Below are 18,251 nucleotides of genomic sequence, written 5' to 3' on the forward strand. Positions count from 1 at the left end.
TGACCTGAAAGATAAAATAGTGGAAATAACTACTGCAGAGCAGAATAAAGAAAAAAGAATGAAAAGAACTGAGGACAGTCTCAGAGACCTCTGGGACAACATTAAACGTACCAACATTCGAATTATAGGGGTTCCAGAAGAAGAAGAGAAAAAGAAAGGGACTGAGAAAATATTTGAAGAGATTATAGTTGAAAACTTCCCCAATATGGGAAAGGAAATAGTTAATCAAGTCCAGGAAGCACAGAGAGTCCCATACAGGATAAATCCAAGGAGAAATACGCCAAGACACATATTAATCAAACTGTCAAAAATTAAATACAAAGAAAACATATTAAAAGCAGCAAGGGAAAAACAACAAATAACACACAAGGGAATCCCAATAAGGTTAACAGCTGATCTCTCAGCAGAAACTCTGCAAGCCAGGAGGGAGTGGCAGGACATATTGAAAGTGTTGAAGGAGAAAAACCTGCAACCAAGATTACTCTACCCAGCAAGGATCTCATTCAGATTTGATGGAGAAATTAAAACCTTTAGAGACAAGCAAAAGCTGAGAGAGTTCAGCACCACCAAACCAGCTCTACAACAACTGCTAAAGGAACTTCTCTAGGCAAGAAACACAAAAGAAGGAAAAGACCTACAATAACAAACCCAAAACAATTAAGAAAATGGGAATGGGAACACACATATCGATAAGTACCTTAAATGTAAATGGACTAAATGCTCCCACCAAAAGACACAGATTGGCTGAATGGATACAAAATTTACAAGCAGCTCATGCAGTTCAATGTCAGAAAAACAAACAACCCAATCCAATAAATAGACCTAAATAGACATTTCTCCAAAGAAGATATACAGATTGCCAACAAATATATGAAAGAATCTGCAACATCATTACTCATTAGAGAAATGCAAATCACCACTACAATTAGATATCATCTCACACTGGTCAGAATGGGCATCATCAAAATATCTAGAAACAAAAAATGCTGGAGAGGGTGTGGAGAAAAGGGAACCCTCTTGCACTGTTGGTGGGAATGTAAATTGATACAGCCACTATGGAGAACAGTATGGAGGTTTCTTAAAAAACTAAATATAGAACTACCATAGGACCCAACAATCCCACTACTGGGCATATACCCTAAGAAAACCATAATTCAGAAAGAGTCATGTACCAAAATGTTCATTGCAGCTCTATTTACAATAGGCCGGAGATGGAAAAAACCTAAGTGTCCATCATCAGATGAATGGGTAAAGAAGATGTGGCACATATATACAATGGAATATTACTCAGCCATAAAAGAAACAAAATTGAGTTATTTGTAGTGAGGTCGATGGACCTAGAGTGTGTCATACAGAGTGAAGTAAATCAGAAAGAGAAAAAGAAATACTGTATGCTAACACATATATGTGGACTCTAAGGGGGAAAAAAAAAAAAAGGTCATGAAGAACCTAGGAGCAAGACAGTAATAAAGACACAGACCTACTAAAGAATGGACTTGAGGATATGGGGAGGGGGAAGGGTAAGCTGGGACGAAATGAGAGAGTGGCATGGACATATATACACTACCAAACGTAAAATAGATAGCTAGTGGGAAGCAGCCGCATAGCACAGGGAGATCAGCTCGTTGGTTTGACTAACTAGAGGGGTGGGATAGGGAGGGTTGGAGGGAGGGAGACGCAAGAGGGAAGAGATATGGGAACATATGTATATGTATAACTGATTCACTTTGTTATAAAGCAGAAACTAACACACCATTGTAAAGCAATTATACTCCAATAAAGATGTTAAAAAATAAAAAAAAATAAAAAAAAATAAAAAATAAGAAGACTGAAATCACACCAAGTATCTTCTCTACCAACCACAATGGTATAAAATCAGAAAAACAGGAGGAAAACTGGAAAATTCACAAATATGTAGAAATTAAACAATACAGTCCTGAACAACCAATATGTCAAAGAAGAAAGCAAAGAGAAAACAAAAAAATATCTTGAGACAAAGGAAAATGGGAAACACAACGTATCAAAACTTATAGGATTAAACAAAAGAAGTTCTAAGAAACACATTTATACTGATAAATGCCTTAAAAAGAAAGATTGCAAAAGAACAACCTTAAGGTTTTTACACAACAAAGAACTATAAAAAGAAAAACAGAGCCCAAAGTTAGGAGAAGAAAAGAAATAATATAGATAGAGCAGGAATCAATGAACCAGACACTACTAAAACAATAGAAAGGACCAATTAAACTAAGAGTTGGTTATTTGAAAAGATAAACAAAATTAACACACCCTTAAGTAGACTAAGAAAAAAGAAGACTCAAATAAATAATTGTAAATGAAAGAGGAAACATTACCAGTGATATCGCAGAAATACAAACGATCATAAGATACTACTATGAACTATATGCTAATGAACTGGATAATCTAGAAGAAATGGGTCAGTTCCTAGAAACATACCAAAACTGAATCATGAAGAGATAGAAAATGTGAACAGACCAATAACACAGTAAGGAGATTGAATCAATAATTAGAAGTCTCCAAAATAAGTAAAGCCCAAAACTAGAAAGCTTCACAGGTGAATTCTACCAAATATTTAAAGAAACATTCACGTCAATCCTTCTTAAACTCATACCAAAAATTGAATAGGAGGGAAAACTTCCAAACTCATTTTATGAGGCCAGCATTATCCTGATACCAAAGGCAGACAAGTTCACTACAATAAAAATTACAGAATATCCCTGATTAACATACATATAAATATCCTCAATAAAATACCAGTAAACCAAATTAAACAACATATTAAAAGGATCATACACCATGATCGAGTGGGATTTACACCTGTGATGCAAGGATAGTTCAACATGTGCAAATCAATAAACACGATACACGACGTTAACAGAACATAGGCTAAAAATCATACGATCATCTCAATAGCTGCAAAAAACGAATATGACAAAATTCAACATGCATTCATAATAAAAACTCTTAAGAAATTAGGTATATAAGGAATGTACCTCAACACAATAAAGGCCATATATGACAAGCCTAAAGCTAACATCATATTCAACAGTAAAAACCTGAAAGCTTTCACCTAAGATCAGGAACAAGACAAGGATGCACACCCTCGCCATGTTTATTCAACACAGTACTGGAAGTCCTAGCCACAGCAATGAGACAAGAAACAGAAGGAATCCAAATTGAATAAGAAGAAGTAAACTGCCATTGTTTGCAGATGACATGACAGTATACATAGAAAACCCTGAAGACGCCACCAAAATACTCTTAAAAATAAAGAAAGAATAAAGTTGCAGGGTACAAAACCAATACACAAAAACCTGTTGCATTTCTATATGCTAACAATGAGCTAACAGAAAGAGAAATTAAGGAAACAATGCCATGCACAATCGCATCACAAAGAATAAAAGACTCAGGAATAAACTGAACCAAGGAGGTGAAAGATCTGCACACCAAAAGCTATGAAACACTGAGACAAGAAATTAAAGAAGGTACAAATAAATGGAAAGATATCCCATGTTCATGGACTGGAATAATTGATATTGTTAAAATGCCCATTCTACCCAAAGCAATCTACATATTCAATGAAATCCCATAAAAATTCCAATGGCATCTTTCACAGAAGTAGAAAAAGTAATCCTAAAATTCATACGGAACCATAAAGACCGTAAATAGCCAAAGCACTACTGAAAAAGTACAACAAAGCTGGAGGCATCACATTTCCTGATTTCCAAATTCTATTACAAAGCTACAGTAATCAACACTATAACGTACTGCCATTAAAACAGACATGTAGACCAATGAGACATAATACAGAGCCCAGAAATAAACCCTCATATATACAGCCAATTAATCTTTGACAAGGGTGTCAAGAATATAAAATGGGGAAAGGACAGTCACTTCACTAAAGGGTATTAGAAAAACTTAATATCCACGTGCAAAACAATGAAACTGGACCCACATCTTACACCATAACATAAAAATCAACTCAAAGTGGATTAAAGACTTGAATCTAAGACCTGAAACTGTAAAACTCCTAGAAGAAAAAAGGGGAAAAGCTCCCAAACATTGGTCTTGGCAATGATTTTTTAGATGTGACACCAAACCACATGAAACAAAAAGCAAAATAAACAAGTGGTATTACATGAAACCAAAAGCACAGCAAAGCAGTCAACAAAATAAAAAGGCAACTTTGGAATGGGAGAAAATATTTGCAAACCGTAACTGATAAGAGATTAACATCCAGAATATATAAGGAACTCCTAAAAATACAATAGCAAAAAAAAAAAAAAAAAAAATTACAGACTTAGAAAACAAACTTATGGTTACCAAAGGGGAAAGGTGTGTGGAGGGATAAATTGGGAGTTTAGGATTAACATATACACACTACTATGTTTAACATAGATAACAAACAAGGACCTACATATAGCACAGGGAACTCTGCTCAATATTCTGTAATAACCTAAATGGGAAAAGAATTTGAAAAAGAATAGATACATGTATATGTATAACTGATTCACTTTGCTGTACACCTGAAACTATAGTCCAATACAAAACAAAAATTTTTTAAAAACATAAAAAAAATTTTTTTAATGGGCAAAAGACCTTAATAGACATTTGTCCAAATAAAACATACAAATGGCCAACAGGTAAATGAGAAGGTGCTCAATGTCATTATTTATCAAGGAAATGAAAATCAAAACCACAGTGAGATGTCACCTTATACCTGTTAGGAAGGCTATTATCAAAAAAAACCAAGATAACAGGTGTTGATGAAGATGGGGAGAAAAGGGAACCCTTGTGCAGTGTTGGTGGGAGTGTAAATTGGTGTAGCCACTATGGAGAACAGTATGGAGGCTCCTCAAAAAATTAAAAATAGGACTACCATATGATACAGCAATCCCACTTCTGAGTATTTAGCCAAAGGAACTGAAATCAGGATTTTGAAGATATACATGCATTTCCAAGTTCACTGCAGCATTATTCACAATAGTTAAAATATAGAAACAGCCTAAATGTCCATCGACAAATGGATAAAGAAAATGTGGTATCGACATACACAGAACACAAAAGCATACCACTCTATGACTAAAGACACCTGGTAAATAAAACATGGGTGTGTTGCCTGACAAAGTATACAAATGAACTGTCTTTATAAATTTCGGTTCAATTATTAGTCTATTTATTTTACTTCAGGTATGTTCACACAGGGGAAAAACAGGCAAGAAAGAACTTTTGTAGACTGTCAAAACTCTACTCCCTGCTGTCAAGTCCTCATCTTAATCATATAAGTAGCTGGGTATGGAAATGTTAAATCTAATCTCAACCAATATTAATAAGTCTTATATATTCACATAGGTAATGAAAATTTTCTTTTCCATTCCTTTACTATTAGTAATCATCCCTATTTGCTTATTTTAAATTTAAGCCTCTGTTGATGGCTTATTTCAATTAGAGTAGAAATTAAGATTCACGTGACTTTATCATTTTTAACTATATCTTAAATATCTGAAATGTCTTAACTCTTATTAATACCTTTTATCACCACAGCTTCATCAGTATAGAGGTAGTCCAAAATAACTTTCAGTATGTCAGAATGTATTGGCATTTCCAGAGCTGCACAACTGGAAGCCTAAATAAAATAAAATAAAATAATTAAACTACAAAATACTACTACAATCTGACTGAGGTTACTGGTATGAAAAACTTTTAACAGGAATCACATCAAATGCAAAACAACATAACATTTATAAAACGCAAAGCTAAAATGAGATACATTTAATTTTTAAATGCCTTGTAACATGAAAAAGAATCAAGAAAAATTGAGAAAAAAAGAAACAAACTGGTATTCCAAATACAAGTCCAAATAATAGTGGAGAATTTAACTTAAGTAACTTTTTTGCAACAATTTTCATTTTGGAATGTTGCTATTTTCCAGCAGACTTATGCATAAATAAAGTCGAATACAAAGCAAAAACTGAGTTAAAATATTTTTTACTTTCTTTAGCATATAATTTCCCAAAAGTATAACTACCAGTCTATGTGTTCTATTTAAATCTTACCTCAATCCATGAGCTACTCAGCATACTATGAAAATATTCTGAAAGAAAAACAATTGAGTAAGAATAGTGAAACAATACCAAAACAAATAAATTAGCAACTAACAAAAGTGTACCTACCAAGTCTAGCACAAAGAACGCATTTATGACAAGGAAATTCCTTTCCATCCACTGATTTCATGGTCACATCACATAAATAAGAACTGGAAAAAAAAAAAAAAGTTTAATTGAAGAGCAATTTCTTTACATATTCAGCAAGTAAGAAAATCCATTATAGGATTTAACATTTGATTTTCTCCTAATTAAAGGTGGCAGAGAATATACAACTTGAGGGTATACATATAAAGTACTTCATCTCCTTCCACTTTAGGGAAGATAATAAGGCCTTACAATAAAGATAATATTTGTAAAGGGAACTGAATACAGATAAATATTCAAAGAAGTCTTGCTTTTTATTTTCCTTTTTCAATACAGGCCCGGTGTAATAAGTAACATCATAGTCAAAGGTCTTTAATTCACTTATTTGTACAACCTATTCTGTGCTAAGCACAGTCTAGATACCGCCACAGTTTTTTTTTCTCCAAGACTTTTCACCTACCAAGTACACATACCTAAAAACAAAAACTTTTAATAATAAACATATTTAGAATAGCATATCTATTACGGAAAAAGATTATACTAAAGGAAATAATCTTCATAATGCTGACGAGTCATAATTATACTGGTTTTTGGGTTAACATCATTACCTACTTATAAAAAAATACAAAATTCAGGCCAAAAAATTTTTTTAATTCCTTTCTTTATTAGAAAGTAATCAGAAAAAAATGTAATGTATCAGTGTCTTATTGAGCAGTTAATACTTTCATCCATTTGCCTCAACAGCTCTCTAACATTTCCAGAAATAAAGAAGACTAATAAAGGTAAGAGGGTATTCACATACACATTTTGCTTCACATATGAGTAAAAAGAGCTCTATTCCCACACTTAGGTCTCAAAATCTAGGGATGAAAAGTTTATCTTCATTTCCTAACTTACCATTTTCTCTGACTTAGCTTTGGTTTATTACCAGTTGTCTTGGCAATGACATTAATTTCTTCATTCTCAAATCGGACTCCATCTAACCTATCAAGGATAAAAATTAACAACTGGTGAATATATTCCCCTACCAAAACGAACAACAAAAATCCAACAAATTGGCCCACACCTGAACATAATTATATAATCTGTATCACCTGGAAGAGTATCTCAACTAACCCCCATTCTGTGATAAAGAAATATCATACTTAATATTAAAAATATATTAAACATCAGTATGCATAAAGCCCTTCACTGTTTGCAATTAGAAAACATGATATACTACCCTCCCTTGCTCCTGCCCCACAACTAAGGTTATACTGCCACCGGCAATATAAATACCTTAAAAACAGAGAATTCCAAAAAATCTGGTATATAATATAAGACGACAAATACTGTATTAGGCACTTCATACATGCTATATGACCAAACTACACCAACAATATTAGGTCAATATTATCCGTCCCCTTTTATATACTGAGAAACTGAGGTTCAAGGAAATAAGAAATTTGCCCTACCTAGTCACAGTAGAGCTAAGAGGCATGTATAGTTCCTTATAACTCCAAAGACAGTACTCTTTCCAGAATACCACTCTGTCTGCCACTCCAGATCCCTGTTATACAAACACCATTGAGAGTTCAAACCGTCTAACAGCCTTCCTATCTTTTAATGTTTTAATCCAGGGAATCCCAGAGATAGCTTTCACAGAAAATGGAGAAAGGGGTCCATGAAAAGAAAGATACAAATCCAAAAAATAAAGGGGAGGTGGAGAGAAAAGGAGATGGAGACAGAGACTGAGGGAAAGAGAAATAAGAGAAGGAAGATGAGGAGGGAATGGGGGGAAGGGAGGGGAGGAGGAGAAGCAGGTCCAAGAACAGAACAGAAGCAAGAGCAGTAGCAGCAGTAAATCAAAGCAAAAAAAACAAAAAAAACAACAAAGAATTTCTAAAAGGAGGACATATGAGGTACATGAACAGATATTAAGGAGGAGTCATACCTACTACTCAAACTATTGAAACCAAGTTTCTTTGCAACATTTTGCAACATTTTTACGGGATCATCTTCCCCAACACTTTTTACTTTTTTGAAAGATTTGTTTTTGCTTTTCTGCTTTTCACTAATTGTATGAGCTTGATTACTTTTGTAAACTTCAAATGCAGACTTCTGATTATCTTCATGGGAATTCATTTTATTCAAATGACAATTCGGAGTGCTCTGATATTCTTCTGGTTTTTTGTTTGAATTTATTCTTGGTTTGAAGCCATGAGTTAAAAAGTCACAAGTATCTGTGTATATAAATTGTAAAAGGTATTCAAACAAGTCAGGATGAACCTTCTCTACCACAAAGAGATGGCACCCTGCAGAATCTTCATCTTTCCGGTAAACATCTATAAAGTCTAAAGTAGTACCGTCTGAAAGAAACAATTTCTGGAAAAAGTCAGAACGCACTGCCAAAATATATTTATGTGCAGGGAAGATTCTATTGCCAACTTGAAATGTCACATCATGGATGTTGTCCATTTCATCCGTTTCCCTCAACAGTTTGCCAAACTCTTCGAAAAAGGATGATGAGGACACAGCTGGAATTTCATAAAGGCTAGAAATGAAACAAAAATTATTTTTACTTTCCAGAAAATGAAAAAAAGAAAGCATCCCTAGCCAACTCTCCTTTTAAAGTGTAATTTTTTATTTATTAAACTTAGAAAATTTTAAATTTAGCACTTCCAATAACATAAGAATATTGCTCACAGTCTTTGATACTGTATCACCCTTTAAGTATTTTCTATTCCTTTACGTATTTTTTCCCCTAAACTAAAATGACAAGAATTAAGTGTTCCTTTGAAAGCATTGTTTTCTTTCTACAAGGAAACACTAGAATATAAATTTGAACGACTGTTTCACAGAAATTTTTTAAATGATTAAAAGTATCACTAAAAACATTCAAAAAGAGTACAGTTTTCAACTTTTTCCTCTTTTATATCCTTTTATTTCACAAGTGGAGAAAACATATACAGAAACGAGTAAATACTTCAGGTCCCAGATCCCAGAATAGGTTAGAAACTTAAGGAAGTAAAGATAAATACACACACAGACATACATTGGTCCACAACCCTGGTTCTTTAGTACTGTAAACATGCAATCATACCTTCCCAATCTACATTTTGCCCTTCTAGGTAGGGTGACCAACCCCCCTGGTCAGCCTGGGACTGAGGGTGTTTCCCAGGAGAACAGACTTTCAGTGCTAAATATGGGACTGACCTGGGCAAAGCAAGAGGAATGTTAACCCTGTCTCTAGGACTTTTTCCCTCTTCAATAAGACCCTTGATATTTATCTTAACCTGTCATCTCTGTACTAATGTGACAGAAGATTTGCACTGAGATTCACAATGCCCTCCAGATGACTCTATACTACCTCTTCCTTTGTCATTTCTCATTGTATTCAAGGGTCAGAAATTTTTATGAACTACATAACAAATATTTATAATCTGTTTCTCAGAATCTGAGAACCTACAGTACATCACAAAGTACTAAAGATATGAATAAATTTTGTGTGTATATGTACATATTATCTTCAATATTTTCAATAAACATCAGTTTACAAACTAAAAGGAACATTCAACATTTCCAACGTAACAAATTCCACCCCTGAGTTAACCTGGTAACATGACTGTATCAATATGTCTGAAGTCTCTACAAGACTTGACAACAGCTCTTCAATTAAATTTGTTCCAAGAGCTATTGAAAACAGAAAGCCCAGTGATTGTTCCTTCTAAAAAAGAAAGTTAGTACATACAAGAGTACCTACCTTGTTTTAGGATCTGATTGCAAGATTGCAAAGTTGCATCCACTTGGATCTGTGCTGACACTAACAGCTCTATGGGCAAAAGTAAGTTTCTCAAGTCGAATTCTTTCATATGCACTATTTATATCAGAGACACAAGACACATCTGGTGAGGAATTATGAAGGTTTGATAAAATCTCTGCTAAAAAGAAAAAAATAAACTTCCATTAATCAAGGCTCTGTTGAAACTTAAAATGATTTAGGAGTAAATAATAGAAAAACAATTAGGAGAATATGGAAATATCTTTTGTCTGTGTTAAGTCCTTCTGAAGAACTACATCTTCTCTCTCTTCAACATAATTTACACCCTATATATTGGTTGGCTTATATAAAGGAAATTTTGGTGGGTCAATTCTCAATTATTCATGATATTATCCTCCACATTGCAACCAAAGCTATCTAAAAGGCAAATACAATGTTATACTACCTTTTAAAATTCCTTAGCTTCCATTAAAAATTTTATTTGCTCCCTCCCTTCTTCTCCCCCTTCCTTCCATTTATTCAGCAAATATCTGAGTGACCACACTGTGCTACTGTGATAAAGTGCTTTTCAGTGTATCCCTAGTAATACAGTAGTGAACCTATAAGATAGGCATGTCCCTACCATCTTGAAGTACACAATGTAGCAGAGAAGGCAGACATTAAACAAATGATTTTTTCATTAAAAGTCAGATCAAGCCTATTTAAAAAAAATATGAAATGTGCATGCAAAGAAATGATTCTGACTGTAGTATGAAAAATGTTTAAAGTAAACAAAAATAAAGAAAGAGAGATCATTTAGGAAACTAAGAGTCCAGAAAAAGAATGAACACTATAGACTCAAGTTGTAGCAATGAAACTAGAGAAAGTGAAGATTTCAAAAATATTTAAAATGGAAGTGACAAAACTTGGTGACCAATGGGATGTAGAGGGTGAGCGAACATGGGGTGTGAAAGATACCCATTTACTTAGAAACACTGAAAAGCAGATGCATGAGCATGAGATCAGAATTCAGTTTTAGACCACTAAATATGACTAAGACACAATTCTGAGGACTTCCAACACTTACAAGTCAAATGTGCATTCTAGTTCTCTCTCAAAAATTCACTCCTTTTCAGCCTCACAGGGCTTTCCTAATCTTCCCCTGACACTCAGTTACTCTAATTTCTATGCTCTCAAAAAACTTATTATGTGCACATTAGTATTTGTCTCCATGAACTGCAAATATTTATATACATGTCTATTGCCCCTACAAACTCGTAAGTGTCTGAGAACAGGGGCCTGTCATATATTTTTGTATTATTAAAACCTAGCCCTATATCCGGCACATAGTAAATATATCTTAAATGTTTACAGACTTGTGTAATCTATAAAGAAATAAAATATGACAACTCAATAAACTATCCAAAAATCATTCCTTTGTAGCTTTATAGTTTTGAAGAATATGTTTATAACTTCCTGAGTAATTATAAATGTTCTTTATATATCTTTTAGCATATAATAATTTGATTTATTTATTCAACAGATGACTTAATGAGGGACTATTATGTGTCAGGAAATATGCTGAATGCTAAGTAATATAGAGGAACCTTTGATTCCTCTATAAGGATATACAGACCTTATATCATGGTCCTTGCCATCTTATAATCTGATAGGAGACCAGCATTAAAAAAATTAATCACAAAGATAAATACATAAAAACAAGTAAAATAAGTTGCATGATGAAAATACAAAGAGAGTATTAAAAGTAAAACAGGGTTACTAAGTTTAGATTAAGGAATCAGTGAAAACATCTCTGATGAAGTAAAAACTAAGCTGAGATGTGAAAAATTAGGAAAGGCCCTGGGACTAATCATAGCTGGACAAGACTGAATACCTGAAGGTCAGTGTGTCTGAAGAGTGGTAAGTGAGAGGGAGAGAATTCAAGAGGAGTTCAGAGATGCAGACAAGAGTCAGAGCAGGAGCCTTGTAGGCCATGTACAGGAAGTGAGGAAACCATCAGAGTTTTTAAACACAGGAATATTAGGATCAGAGCTTAAAAGCTCACTCTGGTAAGAGAATAAAAAGAAGCAAGAGTGGAAATAAGAAAACTTATTTTTTGCAGTCAGTCATGTGATGACTTGGGCTAGGGTGGGAGCAATGAGATGTAAAGAGATAAATGAATTCAAATTTTTCTGGAAGGAAAAAAAAAATCAACAGATTACTAGTTACGGATGAAAGAAAAAAGCTGCTAACCTAAGTTAAAAACCAATGTTAAATAACCCACAAGTTTGTAAATTTATAATCAGATAATTAAGAATGAACTATATAATGTAATGAATGACTTCTATTTTCAATGGTAGCATTTAATTAAAGCTCTCCTTTATATTCATCAAGGAATGAATAAAACTTATCTCCAATTATTCAGCAACTGTTTAATAAAACCACCTGTACTTTTTAAAATTCTCAATGAACATAAAAACCTTATTCTTTCTGTAATTTTCCTCTAAGTCCTAAGATACTTTATAAAAGTTTAATTTTATATATTCAAACATGTAAAAAAACAAAAACAAAAAAACCCATAGCATAAGCCACTCAATTCTCAGTTTGGGGAGAGAAAAAAAAAGGAGCTTGGAAGATGGTTCAAATCCATCTGGGAAGTTTTTTTTTTTTAAACTTTATATATCCCCGCCCCGAGAGCCAAGGCTAGAGACTAATGTGCCCCTGTTACTGATGGGAATGTACCATGACCTCAGGGCATACTAAAAGGTTGAAAACTCTGGATATAAGTGAATTGAATTCCCTTTGTTTACCTGCAAACACACAACCAAAATCAAAAGAAGCGATATAGGGATAAAACCTAATAACACTTGTCAGTTAAACCTAATGATAAATACTTACAAAATTAAACGTTAGCTAAAGGTATGCCATTCACATATATGAACAAACCTTTCTTTTCAGAACTCTTTCTTTTTTCTTCAAACCATTTCCCTCTAAATCCCTCTCCATCTCTTGTGACAAAAAGAATTTCATTTCTACTTAAAGCAATATCAGAAATGAAGACTTGGCGTGGGTAGGCCCATCGACACTGCTTCAGAGAACTGTTGACTGATCTCCAGCAAAATACCTAAGATAAAACCAAATTTCAGTGGAATAGAAAGCAATATAGCATCTGAACAACCAAAAAATGAAATCAAGAGATATTATCTCTAAAAATAAAAGCTCTGATTAGTATTTTCAGTGTTCATTCTTTCAAAGTAAAAGATAAACACTACAAAAGTCAAGATGGTGTGTCTTTCAGAAAATACATCAAACTAACATGAAGCATTAAAAATGCTTTAAAGACACTCCTCTTATGAAGTAATTTTCACTGTTACTTGTTTGGGCCAAACAGATACAATGGAAAGAAAAACAAAAATCTTAATGCTAAAACTCGGAATATTAGACTTGGTGTAGTATTTACAAGAATGTAAACCACCCTATGAAAATCCAAACTTTACTCTCAAGGGGGAGAAAAAGGAGATGTCTGCATAACTCAGGTAAAACAAAGTCTTAGAGACAAAATAAATCATAGAATTCAATGGCTTCCACGTGGTTCTGCAAACCTTAGTGTTCCTGAGAAATAGCTCAGGTTCTGCAAACCTTAGTGTTCCTGAGAAATAGCTCAGGGATGGAGAGCGATGAGGGCTTCCCAATCCAGCTCTATCCAGAGCAGCAACCCTTTTATCTGCTTCACAGATTGGTATTCCAAGTATGATTTCATTTGAGCAATTAATACTGCTGATCTTTAAAAGCTCAATCCCCTCATAATTAAGAAACCTGAAGCACAGAATGGTATCTGCCAAGGTCACTCAAAAGTTACGTACACAAAAAGTAGACTGTATTGATTACCTGATTCCGTCAGAGCTTGGTTGTCATTTTTACAGCAAAGTAATTAATTTTACAGGAAGTAAATATCCACGTGTATAATCAAGCTAGATCCTTATTAATGTAAATGAAATAAATCCCAAAGTCAAATTTTGTTTGTTTGGTTTTTTTTGCAGTACACGGGCCTCTCACTGTTGTGGCCCCTCCCGTTGCGGAGCACAGGCTCCGACGCGCAGGCTCAGCGGCCATGGCTCACAGGCCCAGCCGCTCCGCGGCATGTGGGATCTTCCCGGACCGGGGCACGAACCTGTGTCCCCTGCATTGGCAGGCGGACTCTCAACCACTGCGCCACCAGGGAAGCCCCCAAAGTCAAGTGTTTACATATTCAACCTTTTAAATGCAATTCCATGCCTCTGCTTCCTGCTTTTAGTACAAATTAGATCTCTAATTCTTAAATATAGTTCCCTCAAATAAAATCATCAACCACAGTAGATTTATGCCTGTAATGTACCAGCAGGTGGAGCTTTATGATTAATTCTTCAATTTCTAAAATGCCAATTTGTATAGCACTTTATAAAACCTCAGAAAACACTTGCATGTTATTATTTTATAAACAAAAAGCAGAAAGCAATCTGTGTTTTTCCAGTCACAGTGTAAAATTTTTTCAGTGTTTCTAATGTATAATACATATTTTTAATCGACAATTTTATCAGAGGAATAAAAATTAGAATTCTATTTACTTAAAGGAAAAGAGGTAAGAGAGTCTTTTTTTTTTTGGCTGCACCATGCAGCATGCGGAATCTTAGTTTCCTGACCAGGGATTGAACCCGTGCCCCCTGCACTGGGAGTGTGGAGTCTTAACCCCTGGACCGCCAGGGAAGTCCCAGAGATTCTTTATATAGTGATCTAGAAATACATTACATTTTCTATATGATAGTTATGATCTCTGCATATATATTATGTGTACATTTGTTTAAAACCAAATTTGAGAGAAAATTTCCAATTATGTATTTTTAATATTGCCAGCTTAGCTTTTTATTTTTTAAGAATAGTTACATATCTCATATGTATGCAATTCAAAACCATTTTTCAGTACTCAGTGTATATATCAAATAAGCTATCAAAACCTCTTACTTCCATTTTAAGCACAATAAATGAAAATTTAAACTACAGTTTAACAAGGCAGTACTATGCAACATCAGTTAAATGTCATCATACTTTCTTTGAAATACCAGCTCCCAACTCTCAATAATTAGTACTGGACATCAAAAACAAGTAGGGAAGGCTTCCCTGGTGGTGCAGTGGTTGAGAGTCCGCCTGCCGATGCAGGGGACACGGGTTCGTGCCCCGGTCCGGGAAGATCCCACATGCTGCAGAGCGGCTAGGCCCGTGAGCCATGGCCGCTAGGCCTGCGCGTCTGGAGCCTGTGCTCTGCAAAGGGAGAGGCCACAAAGGTGAGAGGCCCGCATACCGCAAAAAAAACAAACAAACAAACAAAAAAAACAAGTAGGGAAACAAAAGTCAAAAGGAATCATCACTATCATAGCAATACAGTTTTACATTATCAGGTCTCCTACAGCTATCAACTAAGAACAAGATTACTATGCTTTTTTATAAATATATACTCACCCTTCCAGCTCCATCCATTGCAAGAATGCAAATTTTTTCACCCCCATTTTCTTTCAAATGTTCAGGATCAACTTTGTATTCCATATGCCCCCCAGATACAAGAACCTTTTTCACATTTAGTTGTCTGGGTGAAAAAAAAAATTCTAGATTAACATGTTCTCTAAAACATACAATCAATTTTAAAGAAATTACTGTTCAAACACTAATTTAGGGTGATTATTGTGAAAGGTGGAGTAAGATGATTTGACCTTTGTTATCCTTAGTTCCTCCTTTCATGAGTTTCCCCTACACAATGACCATTTCTTTCTATGGCAAGTCCTTCCCTCCCCAAAGGTCTCTACCTACCCAGATACACACATTAAATATCTAAAACCTCACTTGCTCATGTACACACATTCTCTCTAGATTAAATAACTGATAAGGCTAAAAGCTCCTAAATATATCTGCATTTTAACAGAAAAAATTTAAACCTCAAATCAAAACAAAAATCCTTAATTTCAAATATGGACAACTTTAGATATACCTACCAAAAAAATCATTAGTATTGCTAATTTAATAACTCATCCACTAGCCAATTCATTATACATTTCATTACATCTACACACGTGATGTGCCTATAGCATTGTGTGAAACCTGCCTGCTATTACTCCAATGATTATCCTCCCTTTCAGATATTTTACCCACGTTTTAAAATGTTTTTCTTTTTTTGTTTAATGTTTTTCTTCTCAAAATTACTACATTGTAACCAGCTGTAACAGAAGAATTTTCTTAGTGAAAACTTGGATGTAACTTATATTTATGTAATTTAATGTTATCAGGGCAGATTTTATAAATGTAAAGTAAAAACAAAACCTAACATTTCACAAATCATCGCATGCTCAGAAAGAAACCTACACAGTCAGTTCTAAGAAACATGTATGTTCACATTTTCATGTTTTTATAACTGAAATATGACCTACAATTGATAACCTTCCAGTTGTTACACACAAAAGATAAGTTGTATGTATTGATGGTTGACATCTGCTCATGAGCTAACCTCATAGTTGGTATCTGTTCATGAAGTTACCATCTCATTGACATTAGCAAAAGCACATTCTGTTGAATTTCAATTCAAATCCCTGATTACTTTAAAAGTTGGATAGCTACTCTCTAGAATTCCTACACATTCCTGCTTCTACTAACTGAGCTATTGTACCTGCTCAAAGATCTATTTCTCTACTTGTATTTATTACTACAGTTATAATATAATGAAACATCATGTAAACCAATGAAATATTAGTCTGAAAAGAACACTTTCTATAAAAGCTGAATACTTTAAAAAGACACAATAAATATGACAAGCAAAAAACGGCTGTCGGGCTTCCCTGGTGGCGCAGTGGTTGAGAGTCCGCCTGCCGATGCAGGGGACACGGGTTCGTGCCCCAGTCCGGGAAGATCCCACATGCCGTGGAGCGACTGGGCCCGTGAGCCATGGCCGCTGAGCCTGTGTGTCCGGAGCCTGTGCTCCGCAACGGGAGAAGCCACAACAGTGAGAGGCCCGCGTACCGCAAGAAAAAAAAACAACAAAAAATAACGGCTGTCAAATTAGATATGGATTAACCAACTATATAAAATACTGAAAATGTATAAAAAATATAGGATTTTGCCTTTAACTTACTTCACACTTGTTTTTAAGCACTTGCTCCTTAAATCATTCAAAATGAAGTAACAGGTAACACATTATAAGTATTATAAGTATGGTTTATGCACAAAAGACACAGAACTCCAGTTGGTAGACCCATCTACGTTTTATAATTCCCTGCTTAAACTGACTTTTTGGTTAGACAGCCAACTGCTTGTTTACTGCATGTTACTAAAACAGGTAACAACTGCCTATACAGATACAAAGATAAGAAAATATACCACTTAGGTATAAATACAAGGACTGAGTAGAGGGTCCACAGAATATGATTTTTTTAAAATAAATAAGTGTATAATATATAAAAGGCTACACGTGAACCAATGATAGTGTCACAAACCAAGAATTATGATTCATCTAGTTCTGTGCACCTGAAGCATAAAAAAAGGGAAACTTATAGGTCATATTTAACCATATGTTATCGTAATTCAGAAATACTATTTTACAACCTACAAAGAACTTTTATATATATTTACTGGATGTTTGCCAAAAGACTAAGATTATCAAAGGCAAAAACTCCTGACTTTCCCACCGTTCAATTTTCTCCATTTGACATTTCAGAGAATGCATAAAGCTGATACTCAGATATTTGCTGGAAGAGCTGAATTATTATTAAAGTATGTTTCTTTCACAAAAATACACATACTTAGAAGCCATCTTCTTGCACTGATAGTCTGCAAGTAAGTAAATATCTCCCTTTGTGGTAACACAGACAGTTGCCCCATCACTAGCAGCAACCAAAGACACAGTGATGTCCTTATGGTGAAGGGCAGAGACTTGACGAGGGGCAGTTACACACTTTTCTCCATTGGGATCTAGTAAATAACCTAAAAAATTACACAAATAAACAAATCACAAAATATCCGTTTTAAGAATACAATTTGTTTTTCAGATATTGTCATCATGGATTTCTTACCCAGCTGTCCACCATTTAGTCCCATGGTGTAAACAGCTTCTCTAGTCCATAGCACTGTATGAAACCTGCCTGCTGCTACTCCGGTGACTGTCCTCCCTTTAAGATATTTTGCTTGCATCTATTCAAAAGACAAACAAGACTTCAGTTTATTATGTACCTATGAACTAACAGAATTTTGCACAAGATCCAGTAGACCAGGGTAGCAAATATATGGCA

The 18,251-nt window shown here is 34.5% G+C and overlaps 1 protein-coding gene across 4 annotated transcripts in view; it reads right to left on the minus strand.

The window, feature by feature from the left end:
• Positions 1 to 18,251, minus strand: part of IBTK (inhibitor of Bruton tyrosine kinase) — a 101,003-nt gene that overhangs the window by 59,944 nt on the left and 22,808 nt on the right. For 2 of the 4 annotated variants that reach the window (XM_060283296.1, XM_030859376.2), the window contains exons 7-16: positions 18,036 to 18,153; positions 17,766 to 17,946; positions 15,442 to 15,565; positions 12,895 to 13,072; positions 9,952 to 10,126; positions 8,143 to 8,742; positions 7,107 to 7,193; positions 6,192 to 6,274; positions 6,075 to 6,112; positions 5,548 to 5,644 (exon numbers count right to left, since the gene is read on the minus strand). In XM_060283296.1, coding sequence (XP_060139279.1) covers positions 5,548 to 5,644; positions 6,075 to 6,112; positions 6,192 to 6,274; positions 7,107 to 7,193; positions 8,143 to 8,742; positions 9,952 to 10,126; positions 12,895 to 13,072; positions 15,442 to 15,565; positions 17,766 to 17,946; positions 18,036 to 18,153 — 1,681 coding nt within the window. Of the gene's footprint in view, positions 1 to 5,547; positions 5,645 to 6,074; positions 6,113 to 6,191; positions 6,275 to 7,106; positions 7,194 to 8,142; positions 8,743 to 9,951; positions 10,130 to 12,894; positions 13,073 to 15,441; positions 15,566 to 17,765; positions 17,947 to 18,035; positions 18,154 to 18,251 lie in introns of all 4 variants that reach the window. The other 2 variants (XM_030859377.2, XM_030859375.2) reach the window with 1 other exon arrangement.

The sequence above is a fragment of the Globicephala melas genome, chromosome 14 (genome assembly GCF_963455315.2).
Source record: "Globicephala melas chromosome 14, mGloMel1.2, whole genome shotgun sequence".
In the NCBI taxonomy this organism is placed as follows: Eukaryota; Metazoa; Chordata; class Mammalia; order Artiodactyla; family Delphinidae; genus Globicephala; species Globicephala melas.